Source organism: Epinephelus lanceolatus, chromosome 17, assembly GCF_041903045.1.
Source record: "Epinephelus lanceolatus isolate andai-2023 chromosome 17, ASM4190304v1, whole genome shotgun sequence".
NCBI classification, from domain to species: Eukaryota; Metazoa; Chordata; class Actinopteri; order Perciformes; family Serranidae; genus Epinephelus; species Epinephelus lanceolatus.
In genome coordinates this window covers 2,950,958-2,975,277 of record NC_135750.1, presented here as the reverse complement: position 1 = coordinate 2,975,277, position 24,320 = coordinate 2,950,958, and the positions used below count along the sequence as shown (strand labels likewise).

The following is a 24,320-nucleotide window of genomic DNA, read 5'->3' as shown; positions in this document are numbered from 1 at the left end:
CAAAGCTTTTTGTGAATAACTCAAAAAGTCCTTGACCAAAAATGCTCAAAATGTGCATACTGCAACTAGAGACCATGAGTAACTACACCAGAAGGAATGCCCATGATTCGTCCATAGGTGGCGCTATACTAACCGATTCAAATTTTTTTGTGAATGACTCAATAAGTCTTTGACCAAAAATGCTCAAAATTTACATGCTGCAACTAGAGACCACGAGTAACTGCATTGTAACTGATCCAGATTTAGATTCAGACAACTTTATTGATTCCACGTGAGGCAATTAATTTGCAGCATACTCATCCCAAGCATCAACCACAACAACATACAGTTTCCTATGTGATGCACAGTCCAGTAAAACAGACCACTAGGTCAGTGAAGGGCACATTGAATGGCCCAAATTTAAAAAAAACATATAGATAAAAATATTTAAAAACAAACCAACAAAAAAGTAAAAAATATTGTTGCATCCAATATTATAAGAATGTGTAGCCTATTATTTTTGTTTTTTGTTTCGTGGAGAAAGTATTTTGAGTATTTTAAATACAAAATTACTCCACTCAGAAGTATTTTGTTACAAATTACATTTGCTTTTTATCGGCCTTATCAAATACAAATGACAAAATACTCAAATGTAATTGAAATACGTATTTTAAATACAAGTAATAGAAATACTGCCCATCCCTGCTTGTTGGGCCCTTCATACAGCAATTTAAATCTGTTTTCAAAAACTTTGTAACACTGGAAAATGAAATCATAAATAATAAAATCATGTTTTTAAAAAAGATCTGAGTGTGTCGTCATCACGTGACGCTGGCTGGCAGGGTGCATGCTGGGCAGCGCGAGCGAGCGCGCGCCGCGGCGGCTCGTTGAACTTCAGAGTGTGGTCAGTAGTAGACAGCTCACACTAAGGTAAGAGAGAGAAGATGGATTTTAAAAAGCCTTTAAGCGGAGGAGCAGAAAGGATCATTTATAAATATACTGTGCTGTGCTTGCAAAATGTTTTCAGCACATAACACCGCATTTGTATCAGGAAACATGGAGACGGGACCCGAACACAGAAAGTGCATCGTCCAGAAAAGGAGGGAACTGTGGACGCTTGGCTCTCCGTCGTTTTCTCACCCTACCTGTATCAAACTGTGAAGGAGAAAGAACATTTAAGTGAAGGAACTGAGGAGCACCATGAAACAAGAGCGACTGTCAGCACTCTGCCTGATGGCCATTGAACGTGACCTGGTGAAGGAGCTGGGTTTTCTGGTGGCAGACTGTGTGTTCAAGTTAAAGTCCAGGAAGAAGAACTCCTAAAGGTAAGAACATTGATAATGCTGTCAGTGCACTGAGCATAGTGTGAGGATGGTTTATTTGATTTGCTGTTTGTCTGTGTCAGCCTTGACACACATGCACACACCTTCATTTTGACACATTATCTCTGCCCTGCACACACGCTCTCTCTCTCTCTCTCTCTCTCTCTCTCTCTCTCTCTCTCTCTCTCTCTCTCTCTCACACACACACACACACACACACACACACCAGTTGCAGCTCATTTGTTGGCTGTTGCATTTCTGCATGGTACCTATGAACCCCTTATTTTGAAACCCTCCATTCAGCTGTGTTGTGTGGCTGTTATGATGCATTGATGTAACATTTCAGTGGTGATTATTATCTGTGAGTCAGTGAGTGTCTGTTGGTGAGCTATTGATCTGCTGTTTGTGTCAGCCTTGAGTTAAGGGTGTGTGTGTGTGTGTGTGTGTGTGTGAGAGAGAGAGAGAGAGAGAGAGAGAGAGAGAGAGAGAGAGAGAGAGAGAATAAGGTGTTGTTCGTATCATCAGTGCTGAAATCAACATTAGCTGCTGGTAACTGGTTAGTATGATTTGTGTGTTAATTGGCGTGGTGGTGCCGTGGTGTGGCATAGCATGGTGTGTGAGGTGGTGACGTTGCGTGTGTACAAGGGCCCTTTGAGACCTGGTGCCCAGGGGCCCCTGGGGTGATAATCCAGCTCTGGGTTTAAATGTAATATTTTAACAACAAAAATACAGCAGTGTGTGCAGACAGACAGACAGACAGACAGACTCATCATGGATATAAGATTGTTTTTGGTTTTTTTTTTTAAAGAGCCAGGTTCAGGTAAGAGTGTAAGATCAGATGGTGTGACTTCATTTCCAGCTGCTGCTGTATCAAAATGAGTTGTCTTCCTCCTAGGGCTGGGCGATATGGACTAAAAAAAATCACAACAAATCTGATTCACGATTTAAATCGAGTCCCCCCCCTACTTAAAATCAATTTTCAGAAAAATACTTGCGGCCTGGTAGCACGTACCTGGGGTCCAAAACCTTCGGCATATGAATAAACCCCGGCTTTTCCACAGTATATAAGGGCACCATATCTCTTGTAATATACATCACAACTGCATCCATGATCGCCTTCCACTGGGCCCCTTTCTCATCATACAGCAGTGTTTCCCCTACCATTATATTGTAATGAATTCCAGCACTTGAATCAGGATATTTTCGTAGGGAGCAACACCTCTCCCACTCGGCAGCATGCCTCTGTTTGAGGTGCTGCAGTAAATTGGTAGTACTGCTACCTTTGGTAGCAACAGCCTTCCAACACACTTTGCAGCAGGGTGCTGATTGTTCTGTGTCTGACGCCACAAAACCAAACCAATTCCAAATAACTGCAGAACTCGTGCCCTTTCTTGGGAACGAGTTCTTCCCCACTTGCTGCCATGTTGTTTGTGTATCAAGCGTGCGGGGGGAGGGTGAGCCCACTCTGAACTACGGGAGCTCAGCGGGAAGCGTTGGTGGCAGATGTGAAAGAGAAAATCGTTTTTCTTTAAAACAAATCGACCTCAACTACAGATTTGAATCGCCCCTGGCACAGAACATGTGAAGCTGTGAGAGTGTTTCAATACTTTTGGATGGAAATGGGATGTGTCTAAGGCCTGGTCTTTGTTCCTGACCTTAGTTATAAAACTACATTAGTAGAGAATGTAAAAAAAGTCATAGTATAACATGTCGAAAAAACTTTAAGAAGTCATAGTACAGTTATGTTAAAAATGTAACACTCTGAATGAGTGTTCTGTGGGGCAGTGGCACAAGAGGCCTGAGTGGAAAATATACTTTACAGTTATTCATCATTAAAGCCATTGTTTTAATAATGATTTTTAAAAAGGTGTTTAAAGCCTGTTAAAAATATTAATTAGTTCAAATTATTTCATTAAAAAATTAATTGAATGAATGAATGAATGACTTTATTTCGAGCCAAAGTTCAAAACAATGTTGTGATAACAAAAAATGGGGGAAAAAAACCCACACACACACAAAAAACAGAAATGTTCTAAAAGGAGTAGGTAGAAGTAAAACTTATATGTTCCTACCCCTCTTTCACTTTTCTTCTATTAACTTAAACTATTTGCACAATTTCTTACATGTATATATAGTTACATACAACAATTAAGATATTTTTACAACCCAATTTTCTAATTATATTACATTCCTAAATTATTTACAACTTGTGTTATGAAGATATTTACACTGCTCAAAAACTGAAGGGAACACTCAATGGTCACAGTGTAACAGGAAGTCAGTTAAACTTCAGGGATATCAATGTGTCCATTCAGGAAGCACAAGTGATTGTGAATCAGTTTCAGCTGCTTTGGAGCAAATCAAAGTGACAACAGGTGCAATGGAGAGGCAAAAGCAAGACAACCCCCAAAAAGGGAATGGTTTTACATGTGGTGTCCACAGACAGTTGCTCTCTCCTTATCCTTCCTGACTGATTCTTCTCTAGTTTGGTCTTCTGCTAGTGTCCTTGGCACTACTGGTAGCATGAGGCCGTACCTGCAGGCCAATCAGGTTGAGACCAGATACCAGGAGACCGGCCGTTACACCAGGAGAGCTGGACAGGGCCGTAGAAGGGCATCAACCCAGCAGCAGGACCGCTATCTGCTCCTTTGTGTGAGGAGGAACAGGAGGAGCACTGCCAGAGCCCTACAACATGACCTCCAGCAGGCTACTGGTGTGCATGTTTCTGACCACACTGTCAGAAACAGACTCCATGAGGGTGGCATGAGGGCCCCACGTCCTCTAGTGGGACCTGTGCTCACAGCCCAGCACCGTGCAGCTCCATCATTCACCAGAGAATACCAGAACTGGTACCCTGACTGCTGTTAGGTACTGGGATGAAATCCTCAGAGCGATTGTCAGACCTCATGCTGGTGCAGAGGGCCCTGGGTCATACAGGCAGGCGGGGGCTGTACACACTACTGAGTCACATGATGAGTTGGATCAGCTGTGATTTCAATTTTTTACTTTGATTTTTGGTGTGATTTTGAATCCAGCCCTCAGTGGGTTGATGATTTTGGTTCCCACTGACTGTTGTTACATCATTTTGTTCTCAACAAGTCCTGTACAGACTGAACTATCTGTTCAGCAGTGAGAAAGTTTCTCTAACAGGAGGAGACTCTCCCTCCTACAGAGAACACAGAGACACTGAGGAACCAGGTGACCAGAGCCTAAACCCAGGATAAAGAGGTTCAGTGAATGTGGTGTTGAAGGTGTGGAGGTGGATCAGTGTGTCAGAGGAGACTCTGAAGAAGGACAGAGTGCCAGCAGGACAGTCCACATACACTGCTACTCTACTGGAGGAGGAGGAGGAGGAGGAGGAGGAGGAGGGGATGGATGTTCCTCTGCTATTGTGCCACACACTGTAACCACCATCATAGCAGTCCAGACTCCAGGACTGATCATTCCCTCCAAACACACAGTCCTCTCTGTCTCCTCTCCTCCTGATTCCTCTGTAACTCACTGATATATAAACTCTTCCTCTCCACTCGACCTCCCAGTAACAGCGACCAGTCAGACCAGTTCTACACAGCAGCTGAGCCCAGCCGTCAAATCTGTCTGGATGATCAGGATATGACTGATCCTCCTCCACATGTGTCACCTTCCTGTTGTTGTCAGACAGTTTGATCTTTCTGTTCACTGTGTTTGTGTCGACTGTGAGTTCACAGGAATCTGATGGAGAGAAGAAGACACAATACAGCTGCAGTTATTCATCTGTCATCACTCTGATGATGACATCAGAGATTTGAATGAGTGATGTCACAGTTTGAAGATGAAATGAAAAACACACTTACACTTCCTCAGACCTGGTGTCAACCATCGGACTCCAGCAGGCTCCACCCTGAAAGGAGGAGGGGGGTCAGAGCAGCACTTCCTCTTTCACCATGGAAACATGGACATTACATCACTCTCATACACACAGCTTTGTTATTGTCTCCACATGGACTGACATGTTCATCACTTATTATTAATCAGCTGATATTGTTTTAGTTCAGTGTACCTGAGCAGGTGGTGTTTCAACAGTTTACTGTGGGTTCATCACCACCACACAACACTTGACCATTACAGTCAGCTGATCCATTGTCAATATACAAGTATTGATTATTGGAGCTTTGAAACCACCTGTTTTACTCCTGATGAGTGACCTCCTTTGTTTGTGTCATAATGACTGTTGTCTGTCACAAGTAAAGGAGACACAACCTCTGATGGAGGAGGTCGGGGTGGATGGTTGGATGGGTTAGGGTTGCTGTTCACATCCTGTCTCCTAGCAACAGTCAGCACTGGTTTTTATCATCTGTAATCTGGATATAAAATATTCCAGTCAAAGTCCATCTGCAGCCACAGGGCACTGCCTGTTTCCCCATAATGTTGGTCCAGTTCTAAATAAAGCTCTTTGGTCTCTGACACACCACGTCCACAATCAGCTGTTAGTTCTTCATTGAGCGTCTGTGGCTGACTGTCACCTTTAGTTTCTGTGGTGAGTCCCACTACAAGTCGACTCTTATCAGCCAGGGAACTCTCTGTCAGTGCAAAACAATCCAAATCCAGGTGAAGCTAAACTCCTTTTAAATCAGGAAACATTCCCATTATGATGACACCCACTGGTGGCAGATGATGAAGACCAAAACATCCCCCACTATTGTTTCATATGAGCCCACAAACCTGCAGCATGACCACATTGACACACGTCAACCCACCATGAACCTCCAACGTGTCAGGATACACCACTGTCCTATTATCCAATGTTGAAACAAGACAAGGCTCCAGAAACATTTCATCACCTTCCCTCCCTGTTTTGGCCCATCCTGGCTACTGTTCCCTGACTACTTGTGTCTGTATTGATGGTCTGATGTGGGACACAAACAGTTTGATGAGTCAGTGTTTATCAGCTGTGGTTGTTTGAGGTCAGCTTGGTGTGTCAGGGTCATATGAGCCAGGCTGACAGTGTGACAGAGACAAAGTTTCCAGCTCTACCTCCTCTATCAGACTGAGTGTGTGTGGCTGCAGCAGGCCTCTTCATACCTGAGAGTGTCCAGTCTCCAGTGTGGATCCTTCAGTCCAGCCGACAGCAGCTTCACCCCTGAGTCTCCTGGATGATTGTAGCTCAGGTCCAGCTCTCTCAGATGGGAGGGGTTGGAGCTCAGAGCTGAGGCCAGAGAAGCACAGCCTTCCTCTGTGATCAGACAGCCTGACACACTGCAAACACACAAAACAACACACATGTCACATAATGTGAGGGTGGGTACCACAGTACTGCCATACTGTCGCCTACTGTGGGGTTACATCAACATTATTACTGACTTTTTTCTAGTCCCAACCAAACACCCACTAATGTCCACCAAGTATCTGACAACATTACTGATTCCTCTCTGATATTTCAAGTTCCAACAACAGAGAAAAAAACAAGATAAAACATGTTGATGGAAAGAGACTGAAACACAAAAGACAACTGGTTTGAAATCATATCAGCAGAGACAATCCTGTGATGGTTATGAGTTTATCAACTAATGTAAATCAGGATTTAAGTGGCCATCAGTTGAACATGTTGATGAATCCTGACCTGAGAGTTTCCAGTGTACAGTGTGAACTCTTCAGTCCATCAGACAGAAGCTTCACTCCTGAATCCTTCAGGTGGTTGTTACTCAGGTCCAGGTGTCTCAGACTGGAGGACTGGGAGCTGAGAACTGAGGACAGAGCTTCACAGCTTCTCTCTGAGAGGTCACAGACACTCAGCCTACAGAGACAACAATCAACAAGAAGGAAAATATCTGTGTTCAAATGTAATCCTCTTTGATTAATGAGTCTGGACTAAAGTCAAATCTAAAGGAACAAAGATCTCAGTTAGTACTTAAGTTAACAGGAAACTAACAGACCTGCATTATAACACTGAGTCAAGAAGAACACTTTAAATTTGTTCAGTAAAACTGAAATATCAACTTCATCCAGATGGTAACAAGTGAGGACCCACTAAATTTGGTGATCTACAGTATAATCTCTTCTGAGCACAGATTAAAATCCTCACAGTTAATTATGATTAACTCATAAATAAGGAGTCAATCCAAATAACATGATATAGTTTAGAGAAATATGTAAAATCATTTCAGATGGTCTGCAGCTTGATCTGACCTGAGAGTTTCCAGTGTACAGTGTGAACTCTTCAGTCCATCAGACAGAAGCTTCACTGCTGAATCCTTCAGGTGGTTGTTACTCAGGTCCAGGTGTCTCAGACTGGAGGACTGGGAGCTGAGAACTGAGGACAGAGCTTCACAGCTTCTCTCTGAGAGGTTACAGACACTCAGCCTACAGAGACAACAATCAACAAGAAGGACAAAAATAATAATTTGTGTTAAAATGTAATCTTACTATATAATGACAAAAACTCTGGGTGTGTGTGTGTGTGTGTGTGTGTGTTCCATGTTTTTCTCCTCACTGACTTGGTCAATCCATATGAAATTTGGCACAGTGGTAGAGGGTCATGGGAGGATGCCAATGAAGCAATATTACATCAACTGGCCAAAGGGGGGCGCTATAGCAACCGATTGAAGTGTCAAACTTTGAATGGGCATATCTCATGCCCCGTATGTGGTAGAGACATGAAACTTTGCACAGAGATGCCTCTCCTCATGAGGAACACATTTGCCTCAAGAACCCATGACTTCCGCTTATATAGATTTTCTGCCATTTTGAATTTTTTGAAAAACACTTCAAATGGATCTCTTCCTAGGAAGTTTGAGCAGTCTGCATGAAACTGGGTGAACATAATCTAGGGACCAATATCTAAAGTTCCCTCTTGGCAAAAGTTGGAAAACTTACTAAAACTGAGCTTCTATAAGGCAATGAATATTGCGGAGGGCGTGGCTCATCACATAAAGGTGTATAACATCTCAAGGGTTTCACCCATCACCACGCAACTTTGTAGGCATATGACCACACATAATCTGAGGGGACCCCTCCATTATTGACCCCATCAAACAAAATGGGGGCGCCATATGGATTTTTACTAAACTTGGTAGATATGTAGAACAGGACGCCTCAGGGTGACTGGACCGCACCTTTCCCATGTGAACTACCAGTGCGCCCCACTTTTAAGTCAATACAACATATAAACACTTTAACTATCTGCCTTTCAACGTGCTACCTCAACTACTAATGTACAGTTTTAGCCCACTAACTATCCCACTATTGGCAGTGGTACTATTGTACTTTCAATAAAGCAATTGTACTATCAAATTCACAAACACTCTGTCTGAATACATTGCTCTTCTTAATGGGTTCAGTTGACTATTTAATCTGCAATTTCCTATGACCTGTATCCCAAACACACACCATGTGAAACTGTACGTGGGCAACAGTGCACTCAATGGGTATGGACTAGTCCTCTTTGATTAATGAGTGTCAGGGTGCTGTCAGACCTAGAGTCGTCTCCTCTGGTCTGAATCAGGGACTAATGTTGTTACAGAGTTGCATAATTGCCCAGAGATCAAATGCCTTGTGAGAGAAAGCTGCTCTTGATTGGTCAGAATTTCCATGTGGGAAAAATCCAGGAAGTAAAGCAAACGTTGAAGAAGAGTACACTTGCAAGATAAATGTGACACTTTCTAATGTCACAATGGAGGGACAACTACGCAGGTTGATTTTAGCACTGCTCATCGTGGACTATATTGCTGTGAAAAGCAACCACTTTAAATTTGTTCCGTAAAATATGACATGATATGAAATCAAAATGGTCTTTTTTATATCAGCCAGAGTTCATATCTGTATGTTGTTCAGTAGGTGGAATTGAAGCAGAAAAGAGTTTCTGAACTGTGAAGTTTCAAATCCTGATTGAACATTTGTCAGATTCAGAAATGTTGACATGACAGAGAATGTTTAAACTGTATGGAGTTTAGAGAAATATGTGAAATCATTTCAGATGGTCTGCAGCTTGATCTGACCTGAGAGTTTCCAGTGTACAGTGTGAACTCTTCAGTCCATCAGACAGAAGCTTCACTCCTGAATCCTTCAGGTGGTTGTTACTCAGGTCCAGGTGTCTCAGACTGGAGGACTGGGAGCTGAGAACTGAGGACAGAGCTTCACAGCTTCTCTTTGAGAGGTCACAGTCACTCAGCCTACAGAGACAACAATCAACAAGAAGGAAAATATCTGTGTTCAAATGTAATCCTCTTTGATTAATGAGTCTGGACTAAAGTCAAATCTAAAGGAACAAAGATCTCAGTTAGTACTTCAGCTAACAGGAAACTAACAGACCTGCATTATAACACTGAGTCAAGAAGAACACATTACATTTGTTCAGTAAAACTGAAATATCAACTTCATCCAGATGGTAACAAGTGAGGACCCACTAAATTTGGTGATCTACAGTATAATCTCTTCTGAGCACGGATTAAAATCCTCACAGGTAATTATGATTAAATCACAAATAAGGAGTCAATCCAAATAACATGATATAGTTTAGAGAAATATGTGAAATCATTTCAGATGGTCTGCAGCTTGATCTGACCTGAGAGTTTCCAGTGTACAGTGTGAACTCTTCAGTCCATCAGACAGAAGCTTCACTGCTGAATCCTTCAGGTGGTTGTTACTCAGGTCCAGGTGTCTCAGACTGGAGGACTGGGAGCTGAGAACTGAGGACAGAGCTTCACAGCTTCTCTCTGAGAGGTTACAACCACTCAGCCTACAGAGACAACAATCAACAAGAAGGAAAAAAAATAATTTGTTTTAAAATGTAATCTTACTATATAATGACAAAAAGTCTGTGTGTGTGTGTGTGTGTGTGTGTGTGTGTGTCTGTTCCACGTTTTTCTCCTCACTGACTTGGTCAATCCATATGAAATTTGGCACAGTGGTAGAGGGTCATGGGAGGATGCCAATGAAGCAATATTACATCAATTGGCCAAAGGGGGGCGCTATAGCAACCCATTGAAGTGTCAAACTTTGAATGGGCATATCTCATGCCCCGTATGTCGTAGAGACATGAAACTTTGCACAGAGATGCCTCTCCTCATGAGGAACACATTTGCCTCAAGAACCCATAACTTCCGCTTATATAGATTTTCTGCCATTTTGAATTTTTTGAAAAACACTTCAAATGGATCTCTTCCTAGGAAGTTTGAGCGATCTGCATGAAACTGGGTGAACATAATCTAGGGACCAATATCTAAAGTTCCCTCTTGGCAAAAGTTGGAAAACTTACTAAAACTGAGCTTCTATAAGGCAATGAATATTGCGGAGGGCGTGGCTCATCACATAAAGGTGTATAACATCTCAAGGGGGTTCAAGGAGTCTTTATTATCCCTGTGGGGCAATTTGTTGTACAGCCAGCAGTAATATACAACACCAAACAATTAAGCAACAATCACTCACAACAATAAATAATTATGGCTGCTGCGCAGCAATGGTCAGGGCTGGGCAATTTTAGGTAAAATAAGGTAATTCTGAGCAACAAGCAGAGTGTTGGACAATGAAAAAAAGGTGGCATTCTAAGCATAAGAGACTATGCTCTATCTCACTGAGCTAATTAGGAAGAGACAACTCTGCGGTATATATGTTTAAAACTTCTTCTAGCTCATTATAGGAATTCTACAGCTGCAATGATTAGTCAATAAATCAGTAAGTCAAACACATAATTAATCCACAACTATTTCATGATGGATTGATTGTTTCAGGCTTCAGTGTTGGAGTTACCTTCACAGATTTGAGGATATCCTCCTCAAATCTTGCTTTATCATGGCTTTGGACCTTTAGTCAGACAAAGTGAGATGTTTGTGGATGCCAGATTGGAATTGGGGAAAGGTAACATGAATTTTAAATAATTTTATAGACAAACATGTCATATAGAAAATAACTGGAATGCTAATCAATAATGAAATGATTCATAGCAGAGATAGGCCTGTTTGTAAAATTGTAAATGCACCATTACAGCTTCATTTTAAAAGGAAATCAACATTATCTTTCAGCAGCAAAACTGCACAAATAAAATAAAATTAGGCTAAGCAGAAAAAAAAAACAGGAAAAAGATACAAGGGATAACAGGGACAAGTGTTGATAAAGAGTATTTGTCTCTCCCTGAAACTGCCTGGATCATAATTATATTAACCTTAGTAGTCTCTTATCCACATAGCATGATGCCTGAACATAGAACTTTCACATTAGAAGGTCCGTTCTGCCTTAGCTGAGGCTTGAACTCACAACTTCTGAGACTGAGGTCCGTCTTCTATCTCACTGAGCTAATTGGCAAGTGACAGTTCATGTGTGGCTTCACAAATTGACTAAGCCGAGCATCAGGGTGCCAGACAGTAGCTATCCATGCCATGGAAAAGCAAATTTCAAAGTGAAAGTTCCAAAGCTGTAGCACATATGGTTGATTTGTTATGAATTGTCAAAGTTTTGAAATTTAGAGGCTTGCTGTAGCGCCACCATCAGGACTATTGTCTTGTGTTTCCAGTTGAGGACATCTGGCATGGGACTGGACCTTTATGAAAAGTTTGGGTAGATTTCTCATATGGAAATGTTGCACAAGCTGAGGCTTGAACTCATAATCTTCAACAACAAGAACCATCCTCTATCTCACTGAGCTAACTGACAAACAGAAATGTCACATGTAGCTTCACAAACTGACTAAGCCAGTCACCTGTGAGCAAGACAGCAGCTGTTAGTGTGTAAAGGCAGATTGCAAACAGCTGTCAAAAATTCAGTTATTAAGACAAAAATCCGAAAATACACATATTGCATCTAGACAGCATGGAGATGTTGGTAATTTGTTTTTAACAATGATTTATTGGTTCCATAAGTGAAAAACTGATGTTTAAAAATGCCATTTTTGCATTGACTCCAGTTGTTCACATTAGAGCAAAATTCAAAATGCTGTAAAAAAAAATTCAGTTTTTGAGATAAAATTCTGAAATTTTCCAAACATCATCTACCATGACTCCAAAATTTTGTCATTCTTTTTAATGAACATTGAAAATGTATTTAGCAAGAATTTGCAAGAAGAAGATGCAGCAGAACAATAGGGTCCTGGCAGCTTAGGCTGCCCGGCCCCTAATAAGAGACAACAGAAAATGAAGAGCAGGTCAGTCACTTATTCAGGAGAGCAATAGCAGCAGGGACAAAGGAATGTTTTAGTCTGTTAGTCCTGCATTTTGGCAGGATGTACCTACGCCCCGACGGAAGCAGCAGGAATTCATCAGCCAAGGGGTGGCTCTGGTCCCCAAGGATGGAACTTTGCTTAAAGTTCTGAGTTGGTAAAGGGCAGTGAGGTCATTCAGGTTAATACCTGCAATTTTGCTGCACACTCTTACAATACCTTGCAGTCTGTTTTTGTTTCTGAGGGAGAGGGAGCCGTACCAACAAATGAAGCAGAAGGTGAGGATGGATTCAACAAAACAAGAGTAAAACATCCGCATAAAAGTGCTGTCAACATTACAATTACGCAGCTTCCTGTAAAAATACATGCGCTGGTGGGCCTTTTTACACACAGCATCAACTTGAGTCTCGAAGGTCAGCTTGTCATCTATATAAGTCCCAAGGTACTTGTAATTGTTGACCAGCTCCACTGCTTCATTCTCAATCATAAAAGAGGAGATGACTGTGGGATGACTGTTGGTGTGTGAATAGGTTAATTTGATTTCACCACCAACACCACAAAGTTTAAGAACTAAATAACCATAAAAAGCCCACTTCAGAGCAACCGCTTTGTGTTAAAACATATTAATGAATGCTTATTTAGATTTGCTGGCTAACTGTTACCTTCATTATAAGGTATTATAAGGTTGTATGTTTTTTGCGGCTCCAGGCAGATTTTTTTTTTCATTTTGTTTTGGCCAAAAATGGCTCTTTTAATGGTAAAGGTTGCAGACCCCTGCATTAGGGGATATGCTACACTTCTTGTGTTGCATCCACATCATAGATTTTACGCCCTCCCAAGCAGGGCGTGAGCTGCCTGCACTTAACATGATCTCAACTTTATCTTTATACTTGCGCCTGGCAACATTGAGCTCCTTTTTGAGCTGCTTTTGAAGCTCTCTATATTGTGTGGTGTCGCCCTGCAAGAAGCAAATATTCCTCTGATTAATTATTTTTTTGACACCTTTTGTCACCCACGGCTTATTATTAGGATAAAAGGAAATTTCCTTCCGTGGAATTATAGAGCTCTCACAAAAGGAAACATATGAGGAGACAACATCAGTGAGTTCATCCAGGTCCTCACAGACGTTTATAAACAGATCCCAGTCCGTATCATGAAAGCAATCTTGGAGACCGTAAATTGATTCCTCAGACCAAAATGGAACCAAACGTCTATCCGGCTTGTTTGTCTTCAGGACTGATTTGTAAGACGGAACTAAGTACACTGCACTGTGGTCTGACATACCCAGTGGAGCTCTTCTGAAAGATTTGTACGCTCCCTTTATGGAACCAAAACAAAGGTCCAAACACTTTCCATGTCGAGTGGGACACGTCACATACCAGCAAAGTTCTCTTTCAACCTCGTAATGAAATCTGTCATGACATCCGTGATTTACGCCGGGGATGAGATGCATTTGTGGAGCGTCGGAAAATATAGCATTCTCATTCTGTGGTCAAGTCGGTCGCAAAAATGTCCAGTTTGATTTGGAATGCGCGCATCTGTTCCACAAGATCAATGACAGTTTTGTCTCTGCCTTGTAGTCCCACATTTAGGTTGTTCAGGTCTTTGAATATGTCACTCAGAAACCAGACATTAACCATGAAGTTGTCGTCCAGTATGCGATTCAAGTGTGTCTCTGTTGGACATTCATTCAGACATTTCTGACAGCAGCTTGCAGAATAAGCTGCAAGTTACATAAAATATGTAATTTTCAGTGTTGCCTATGAAGGCTACAACATGACGTTATCTTGCGTTATGTTTATGAAGTATAGGCTTAACTGGATTTATACAGCTACTGCTTTATTGCTTAATTTTAAATAAAGTATTTCCACGTGAGTATATGAATATTGGCTTTATCGACCTGTAGCACAACAATAAATGTTAGGTTTATGAATTAAGTGGGTTTAAACCGTTGGTTTTTGTATTGGAAAGCAGTGAGATTGTAAAATGTTCCTCAGTGCATGGACAGTGTCGTCACAAGTTGATCTGGCTGCCTCCCAATTTGAAGACATAGCTGATTTAAAGTCTAAAGTCTCCAAAAGTAGATCAGGAGCCAGAGCCTTCAGCTATCAGGCTCCTCTCCTGTGGAATCATCTTCCTGTTATGGTCCAGGAGGCAGACACCGTCTCCACATTTAAGACTAGACTTAAGACTTTCCTCTTTGATAAAGCTTATAGTTAGCTGAAGATTTTTATTGGATCTGTCTATGTAGTGTTGTTGTCATAGTGGCACACCACGTTGGGGCCTATAATTTATTTTCCCATAATGAAGCGGGTTCGAATCCCGTGGAAATATTCTTTTTTACGTTTCACAGGGCTGAATGGTTCTTTAATATGGCACATGTTTATTTAGGCAGACACCAGAGACGAAACTATGTAGAGCTATTTAGAAAATTTATTCGAGATAGGAGTTAGATTTACAGAAAAAAGCAACTTGGCCTCTTCCTGTTTCAACATTCCGTCATAACAAGTGTGATTCAAACCGCGACTGAGTGTCGGTCCGTGACTGGGTTCCTCCAACAAGAGTCCAAAGACAGATCAGGTCGGCTATGTTTTGATATTCTTCTGAAAAATTGAGTGAAGAGGCCTTTGCAAGGACAGCTACGTGTTCTCTTCCTGGTTGAAAACAGCTGTTGTCACTACGACAACCACAGACGCATTCGGCTAAAGGTCGCCAGTTAACAGGGTCGCGAGTAAATCCGAAACATCTATCTAACGGCAGTCAGCCGAGCAATTCCTCTCGGAAGATTTTACCATCAAAAAAACGGACATATATACACAATTGTGCCATATCACGTCTGTCTGTGGACTCATCTACTGCTATAGACAGGACATCAGCTTCCTTCAGTTCTTCCAACAGTGTTTCAAACACATTTTTAGCAAGACTTTCAACCCTGCGACTGTTTGAAGTGTCTGACAGGGTTACATTTTTAATAGCAGATGTTACACTCGTTTTAATTGTGTTGTCATTTATTACTTCATCCACGATGGCAAGCAAGCAGTCTTTCACAGTTTCAGAGTCTGTGAATGGCCTTTTCTTCTTTGCCAAAATCCATGAAACACGAAGGGAAGCTACTGTGGCTCTCTCTTGTGCTGTACATGTCCGCACCAAAGTAGTACTGCTCCGGTTGTAAAATGCAATTTAACTTTGTACCTTCAAGGTTCTCTGCTGGGATCCTTCGGGAAAGTTTACCCGAAAAGTTGGGTGTTTTTCCTGGTGGTGTCTCCAGACATTGTACTCCTTATGTACCGCAACGCAGTCATTACAAAGCAAACACATAGGCTTGGCGTTTGGAGTTGGCGGTAAAATAAAACAGTATCTGTCTGTCCAGGCAGGGTTAAACCGACAGTTTTCATCTTCAATTTTATGTTTAAGGGTTGACAAAGACATACTTCTTGAGTTTCTAACATGGTTTGTATCAGTAGTTTCAAAATAACGCGCTGCATTGTGGGTTGGTTGTGTGTTGCTAGGCTACGTGGAGTGTTGCATTCACGTTCTGAACTACTGTAGGAATTTCGAGTTAATTCCTGTGAAATGTGTTTTTCTCGTGTTTCTCTGCTTTTTTGGCTGAACCACAAACTGGGCCACTCGGGCAATGCTTCTGGGCCGCATGTGGCCCGCGGGCCGCCAGTTGAATAGGCCTGCCTTGGTGGCTACATCGACGTTAGCCTTTGGGTGAATATAAACCAGAGTGATGAATAACTGTGGGAATTCTCTGGGTAAATAATGGGGTCACCGTAGTACACTAGTCTTTATTAACATAGAGACACACATCCCTGAGTGACTTGCCGGTCACTGCAGGATCTCTGTCAAGGTGGTTTGGAACTCCAAATCCATCGATCTCCAGATCTGAGGATGGATCATGTAGCCAGAACTATAACTATAATATTATTACTTTCAATAATGTTGTTGTAAGCTACTGTCATTACCTGCATCTCTCTCTCTCTCTGTCTGTCTCTCTCTCTCTCTCTGTCTCATTGTGTCATACGGATTACTGTTAATTTATTATGCTGATCTGTTCTGTACGACATCTATTGCACGTCTGTCCGTCCTGGAAGAGGGATCCCTCCTCAGTTGCTCTTCCTGAGATTTCTACCGTTTTTTTCCCCCGTTAAAGGGTTTTTTTTTTTTTGGGAGTTTTTCCTGATCAGCTGTGAGGGTCATAAGGACAGAGGGATGTCGTATGCTGTAAAGCCCTGTGAGGCAAGTTGTGATTTGTGATATTGGGCTTTATAAATACAATTGATTGATTGAAATTGATTGTTCTTCTTAATGGGTTCAGTTGACTATTTAATCTGCAATTTCCTATGACCTGTATCCCAAACACACACCATGTGAAACTGTCCGTGGCCAACTGTGCACTCAATGGGTATGTACTAGTCCTCTTTGATTAATGAGTGTCAGGGTGCTGTCAGACCTAGAGTCGTTTCCTTTGGTCTGAATCAGGGACTAATGTTGTTACAGAGTTGCATAATTGCCCAGAGATCAAATGCCTTGTGAGAGAAAGCTGCTCTTGATTGGTCAGAACTTCCATGTGGGAAAAATCCAGGAAGTAAAGCAAACGTTGAAGAAGAGTACACTTGCAAGATAAATGTAACACTTTCTAATGTCACAATGGAGGGACAACTACGCAGGTTGATTTTAGCGCTGCTCATCGTGGACTATATTGCTGTGAAAAGCAAACACTTTAAATTTGTTCAGTAAAACATGACATGATATGAAATCAAAATGGTCTTTTCTATATCAGCCAGAGTTCATATCTGTATGTTGTTCAGTAGGTGGAATTGAAGCAGAAAAGAGTTTCTGAACTGTGAAGTTTCAAATCCTGATTGAACATTTGTCAGATTCAGAAATGTTGACATGAGAGAGAATGTTTAAACTGTATGGAGTTTAGAGAAATATGTGAAATCATTTCAGATGGTCTGCAGCTTGATCTGACCTGAGAGTTTCCAGTGTACATTGTGAACTCTTCAGTCCATCAGACAGAAGCTTCACTGCTGAATCCTTCAGGTGGTTGTTACTCAGGTCCAGGTGTCTCAGACTGGAGGACTGGGAGCTGAGAACTGAGGACAGAGTTTCACAGCTTCTCTCTGAGAGGTTACAACAACTCAGCCTACAGAGACAACAATCAACAAGAAGGACAAAAATAATAATTTGTGTTAAAATGTAATCCTCTTTGTTGGTGAGTCTCAGGCTGCTGTCAGCTCTAGAGTGGTCTCCTTTGGTCTGAATCAGGGACTCATGTTGTTCCAAAGTTGTATAATTGCCTAGAGTTGGTTCGTGTTCTCACGGCAGCATTTACAAGAGGACCAGATCAAATGCCTTGTGAGAGAAAGCTGCTCTTGATTTGTCAGAGTTTCCATGTGGGAAAAATCCAGGAAGTAAAGCAAACGTTGAAGAAGAGTACACTTGCAAGATAAATGTGACACTTTCTAATGTCACAATGGAGGGACAACTACGCAGGTTGATTTTAGCGCTGCTCATCGTGGACTATATTGCTGTCATTGTTCATTTTAGTCAAACCATACAGTTTGAAAACGAGGCGCGGCTCCAACTAGAAAACAATGTTTTGATGCATTGGATGTGCTGAATGTGCATATTAAGGCAGTACAGGAGGAGGTGCACATTAATAATCCTCCAGGACTGTAACATGCTCATGTTTAACCCAAACAATGTGTCAACGTGACTGCAGTTGCTTCACATCCAGGTCGGAACACCTTCTCACCACAAACCAACCGCACCAGAGTTCCTTTGGAACCAGACTGAGACCACCTCTTCAAGAAGGTCTTGGTCCGTTTTTCTGGGTGTGTTCACACCTGCCCAAACGACCCACACTGAAGGGGCAAATTAACTTGAGTTTGACTGAACCGAAACAAGCAGGGCAGGTGTGAAAGCACCCTCAGTTTGCACTTAACCTCACAGGGAACTAACAGACCTGCATTTTAACACTGAGTCAATATCAAAAACACTTTAAATGTGTTCAGTAAAACAGGACATGATATGAAAACATAATGGTCTTTTCTATATCAGCCAGAGTTCATATCTGTATGTTGTTCAGTAGGTGGAATTGAACCTGAAAAGAGTTTCTGAGCTGTGGAGTTTCAAATCCTGATTGAACATTTGTCAGATTCAGAAATGCTGACATGAGAGAGAATGTTTAAACTGTATGGAGTTTAGAGAAATATGTGAAATCATTTCAGATGGTCTGCAGCTTGATCTGACCTGAGAGTTTCCAGTGTACAGTGTGAACTCTTCAGTCCATCAGACAGAAGCTTCACTGCTGAATCCTTCAGGTGGTTGTTACTCAGGTCCAGGTGTCTCAGACTGGAGGACTGGGAGCTGAGAACTGAGGACAGAGCTTCACAGCTTCTCTCTGAGAGGTTACAGCCACTCAGCCTACAGAGACAACAATCAACAAGAAGGAAAAAAAAAACTAAAACTGAAGAGACAATAATGGAGAAAACACAAGCAATAAGTTGAAAAGACAACAGAGCATTTAAGTTATGATATATGAATCCAACTGTCTCTGTACTTACAGAGCTTTGTTGGAGGCTTTGACCACTGGCAGCAGCCACAGAAGAGCCTCCTCTGAAGCAGAGTATTTCTTCAAGTCAAACACGTCCAGATCTTCTTCTGATGACAGTATGATGAAGACCAGAGCTGACCACTGAGCAGGAGACAGTTCATCTGTGGAGAGACTTCCTGAACTCAGGGACTGTTGGATCTCCTCCACTAGAGAACGATCATTCAGTTCATTCAGACAGTGGAACAGATTGATGCTTCTCTCTGCAGACAGATCCTGGTTGATCTTCTTCTTGATGTACTGGACTGTTTTCTCATTTGTCTGTGAGCTACTTCCTGTCTGTCTCATCAGACCTTGTAGGTGTTTCTGATTGGTCTGCAGTGAGAGACCCAGGAGGAAGCGGAGGAACAAGTCCAGGTGTCCATTTGGACTCTGTAAGGCCTTGTCCACAGCACTCTGGTGGAGATACTTCAAATTCTGTTTGTCACTGAAGACTTTAGACCACCGAGATGTTGTTTGTTGTTCTGCCATCAGATCGACTCCAGAGTTGATGAAGGTCAGATGGACATGAAGAGCAGCCAGAAACTCCTGAACACTCAGATGGACGAAGCAGAACACCTTGTCCTGGTACAGTCCTCTCTCCTCTTTAAAGATCTGTGTGAACACTCCTGAGTACACTGAGGCTGCTCTGATATCGATGCCACACTCTGTCAGGTCTGATTCATAGAAGATCAGGTTGCCTTTCTGCAGCTGATCAAAAGCCAGTTTTCCCAGAGACTCAATCATCTTCCTGCTCTCTGGACTCCAGTGATGATCTGTCTCAGCTCCTCCATCATACTTGATGTTCTTCACTTTGGTCTGAACCACCAGGAAGTGGATGTACATCTCAGTCAGGGTCTTGGGCAGCTCTCCTTCTTCTCTGGTCCTCATCACATCCTCCAGAACTGTAGCAGTGATCCAGCAGAAGACTGGGATGTGGCACATGATGTGGAGGCTTGGTGATGTCTTGATGTGGGAGATGATTCTGCTGGCCTGCTCCTCATCTCTGAATCTCTTCCTGAAGTACTCCTCCTTCTGTGGGTCAGTGAACCCTCTGACCTCTGTCACCATGTCAACACAGTCAGGAGGGATCTGATTGGCTGCTGCAGGTCGTGTGGTTATCCAGAGGCGAGCAGAGGGAAGCAGTTTCCCCCTGATGAGGTTTGTCAGCAGCACATCCACTGAGGTGGACTGTGTAACATCAGTCAGGATCTCATTGTTGTGGAAGTCCAGAGGAAGTCGACACTCATCCAGACCATCAAAGATGAACACAACCTGGAACTCTTCAAACCTGCAGATTCCTGCTTCTTTGGTTTCAGTAAAGAAGTGATGAACAAGTTCCACCAAGCTGTACTTTTTCTCTTTCAGCACATTCAGCTCTCTGAAAGTGAATGGAAATGTCAACTGTATGTCCTGGTTGGCTTTGTCTTCAGCCCAGTCCAGAGTGAACTTCTGTGTTAAGACTGTTTTCCCAATGCCAGCCACTCCCTTTGTCATCACTGTTCTGATTGGTTCATCTCTTCCAGGTGAGGCTTTAAAGATGTCTTCTTGTCTGATGGTTGTTTCTGGTCTGTGTGGTTTCCTGGATGCTGTTTCAATCTGTCTGACCTCATGTTCATCATTGACCTCTGCAGTCCCTCCCTCTGTGATGTAGAGCTCTGTGTAGATCTGATTCAGAAGGGTTGGGTTTCCTGCTTTAGCGATCCCCTCAAACACACACTGGAACTTCTTCTGCAGGTTAGATTTCAGTTTACGCTGACAGACTGCAGATAGATGTCCTGAATGAACACAACAAAGAAGATCAGTAAGACAAAGAAAATATTTCAACATGTCATTTCCTCAAAGAATGAGTATATGAATATATTTTGGTCCGTCTTTTGAGACATCAGTAAACGTCCCGTTTATCCATCATGTTAAATCTTTATAGAAATCCTCTTACTGCTCTGCAGACAGTCAGCCAGCTCCTCCTGCGTCATTCTCCTCAGGAAGTTCAGTGTGATCTTCAGAAATGCCTCTCTGCTGCTCCTCCTCTGCTCCTCATCCTCACCATCCAACACCTCCTCATCCTCCCTCTGACTCTCTAAGCATTCTGGGTAATCTGAACTCAGAACCTTCTGGATCTTCTTCAGCTCATTCTTCACAAAAGTGAGGATGTTCTCCTCCAGCAGCTGGAACAGAATATTATATGAATGACACACTCAAACATCAGATCCATGTTGGACACACTGACAATCCACTGGTGTAAAAAGTGCAGCATGGAGATGATTGTGAACAGAATAGATGTCAAAGTAGTTGTTGTACATGTACAGACCATAAATATGGAGTCCAGGTGTGTTTGATGCTGCTGGGCAGACTGACCACTGGGAACCTCTGAGCTCTCCTGGTCCACTCTGTGGAGGAATCATCAACAGTGAGCTCACATGATGTTTGCACCAGGAGACTGTAGAACTTATATCATTTACAAAAACACACACAGACCAGTTAGTTAAAGACGTGTTCTGTCATGATTGATCAGAATGAAAACCAGATGTAAACAACACTGTAAATGATGGACACCTGATTCTGTGTCTCATGACTGAGGATCACAACAGTTAGTTCATCTGTTTCATTCAACAGTTTCATTCACTTACAGCAGGTCAGAAGAAGGACGTCCATCTTTGAAGTTAATGAAATGGTCTTTTGACTGATCACTCTTCATGGACACACAGCTGGGTACAGGGGACTTTTCTCTCTGCTGCTGGAAACTGATAGAAACACTGACATTTACTGAACATACAAGATTTCTATTCAGCATAAAACACAGCATAGATATTCCTTGACCTGACTGGTGGATGTGTGTGAGGTAGCGGCGTGTGTGCTTAAAGGCACTGATCACCACAATCTGATGTGATACTTGGAATTTTGGAATTTTATACCAGTGCCAGGCTTACACTTGATGCTGTTGACCTGCCCCTACACTTGAAACTGTGACCTGTGTTTGTCTTTGGGCCACAGCACATCTGGGAGCACGGCCAGTTTCTGTCAGTGATAAAGCTTTGTCTTGGTCATTTGTGGGTGGAGCCTGCACTACATTCCCTGATTATAATTGCAATTAGCAATCTGAGGCTTTAGCTTTAATCAGAGGGTGTTTCTGGAGGCATCTGTGAAACCAAAGACTACTTACCTACAAAGGCTAGGACATAAGGGCAACCCTTCAAAAGGGAACTCTTAAACTAACTGACTAACTGACTCTTCAACAAACTGCGCTCTGCCTCCAGACCTCTGCAGGTAGTCCTAAAACTTCTGTAGTTAGTGTACAGACCTCTGTAGCTAGGCCCCAACATCTGCCACTAGTCCACATACCTTCACTGGTTGTTCCCAGAACTCTGAAGCGTGGGCGCAGCCTTTTGAAAGTAGTCCAAAAACCTCTGCAGCAATTGACCTAAAACTCTGGAGCTAGTCCACAACCTCTTTAATTTGTTTCCAGACCACTTCAGTAAGTCCTCAAGCCTCTGCATCTGGACCATAAGCTTCTGAAACTACTTGCCATACTGCTGCAGGTAGTCCTTAAAAAATCTAGAACTACTGCCTAGAGGACTTCAGCTAGTCCCCAAGAAATTGCAGCGATCTGAAAATTTGGCCTCCCCTGGTTGACTCTGTGAAAGAATTAGCTCACATTGTGTTCGCACCAGGAGACTGCTTTAAGTTATGAATTACACACGTACACACCAGTTAGTTAAAGATGTTGTGCTCTGCCATATTTTATTTTCATGAAAACCAGATGCAATCAACACTGTATATCATGAACTACCAGTTCTGTATCTGTGTAACTGATAGCCCATCTGTTTCAGTTGTCAGTTTTAAGTACTTACAGTGGGTCAGAAGAAGGACGTCCATCATTGAATTCATCAAAACGATCCATAGACCGATCACTCTTCATGGACACACAGCTGGGTACAGGGGACTTTTCTCTCTGCTGCTGGAAACTGATAGAAACACTGACATTTACTGAACATACAAGATTTCTGTCTCTGATTTCACTGGTTTTATTGGATAATAAAAGTTATTTTATCTCAGTGCTTGTTTGTATTCAGTGTATGTGAATGTTTAACCAGTGTGTTGTCAGTCAGATGTGCTAAGACTTCACACTGTTGAGCTGCCACTCCAATTGAAACTGTGGCCTGTATTGGGTTTTGGATGCAGCACATCTGAGTGCAGGGTCAGTTTCTGATAGTGCTAAATCTTTGTCTTGTTGAACTGCAGCTTGTCTTCAGACTTCTGCAGCTGATCCTTCATACCAACAAGCCATCAAACCCTGCCCTCCTCCTTTACCTCTGGACGTTTAGGTTGCCCTTTTCTGCCCTAGAAAAGTTAACATCTACATACAGTCTCTTTCAAAATCACACTACATTGGTACAACACTGTGAACAGACGTTTTTTCGTTCAACAAAAGCATGTGGTTAGGTTGAGGATAAAAGAACAGGGTTTTGGCTTAAGAATCTTACGGGACATGAACACCGCCCTTCCAGACCGCCCCTGTCAGACTTTTGCCACCTAAACTTTTGAACTTGTCCCGTTGCGTTTCCCCGATGCCACCAGGCACTGTTAAACTATAACGGCAACCGGCCGCGTGTCACGCCGACGTTAAAAGCCTTTTTCTGTTGGTTTCTGACGCCGAAAGTCACTGCCCAAGCGTCGGATTTTGACAACTTTGGAGTGAGACCAGGCTCGCCCTGCACTGTTTTCTTATTAGAGCTTCCGGCCACTCCTGTTGGATTTCCAACTACGACTGCCTGGCAGATCATACTTGGGTCTGGATTATAAAACGTAAGATGTCTTGATTGGGATCTATTTGAAGGGACACTGTAAATAGTTTGCACTTTGAAACTGTTGCAATCCAGTGGGTGGTGGTGATGCAACAGTCTTAAACTCTACAGATTGAGAAAAAGAACAGGTGTGTTAACGTTTCAGAGTTTTCTTTATTTTTTTCTTTGGGGGTGATGATGGCCTCCAGAAGAGAGCTCGTGTTGACGGAGCAGTGAGCATGACAACTGACATGAGAGAATTCTTTTAGCATTAGGCCACAGTTGTTGGGACAATGGAGGGAGGCTAAAGTTACATGATGGATTTTGTGTTTTGAGTGGAGATTGACTGAGTGGGATATGGACCGTGGAAGAGACTGTGTTGAGACTGTACTCGCTTCCTGAGTGACTTTTGGATGACAGAAAGCGAGGCTTGGGGCATGGAGATGATGGAGATGATGGAGATGATGGAGACAAGACCAGTTATACTGGGTAGCTGTCAAGTTCATTTA

At 42.5% G+C, this 24,320-nt stretch overlaps 1 protein-coding gene across 1 annotated transcript; it reads right to left on the bottom strand.

Annotated features, from left to right (window-relative positions):
• Positions 1–1,853: 1,853 nt before the first annotated feature.
• On the bottom strand, positions 1,854–22,581 carry LOC144467501 (uncharacterized). Its single transcript, XM_078176311.1, has 11 exons — positions 21,658–22,581; positions 21,339–21,417; positions 20,967–21,195; positions 19,002–20,805; positions 18,688–18,861; positions 9,841–10,014; positions 7,467–7,640; positions 6,901–7,074; positions 6,363–6,536; positions 5,135–5,181; positions 1,854–5,012 (listed from the first exon to the last, which is right to left on the bottom strand). Exons 1-11 carry the CDS (start codon positions 21,831–21,833, stop codon positions 4,468–4,470), a joined length of 3,750 nt encoding a protein of 1,249 aa, XP_078032437.1. The 5' UTR covers positions 21,834–22,581; the 3' UTR covers positions 1,854–4,467.
• Positions 22,582–24,320: the final 1,739 nt, after the last annotated feature.

What these genes read in the sequence shown, in the direction of transcription:
- LOC144467501 (XM_078176311.1), bottom strand. Translation starts at nt 21,833, where the DNA reads ATGCTGTGTTTTATGCTGAATAGAAATCTTGTATGTTCAGTAAATGTC. An exon ending in TGTACACTGGAAACTCTCAG is followed by an intron (nt 10,015 to 18,687) that starts GTCAGATCAAGC and finishes TTGTCTCTGTAG; the next exon opens with GCTGAGTGGTTGTAACCTCT. An exon ending in TGTACACTGGAAACTCTCAG is followed by an intron (nt 6,537 to 6,900) that starts GTCAGGATTCAT and finishes GTGTGTTTGCAG; the next exon opens with TGTGTCAGGCTGTCTGATCA.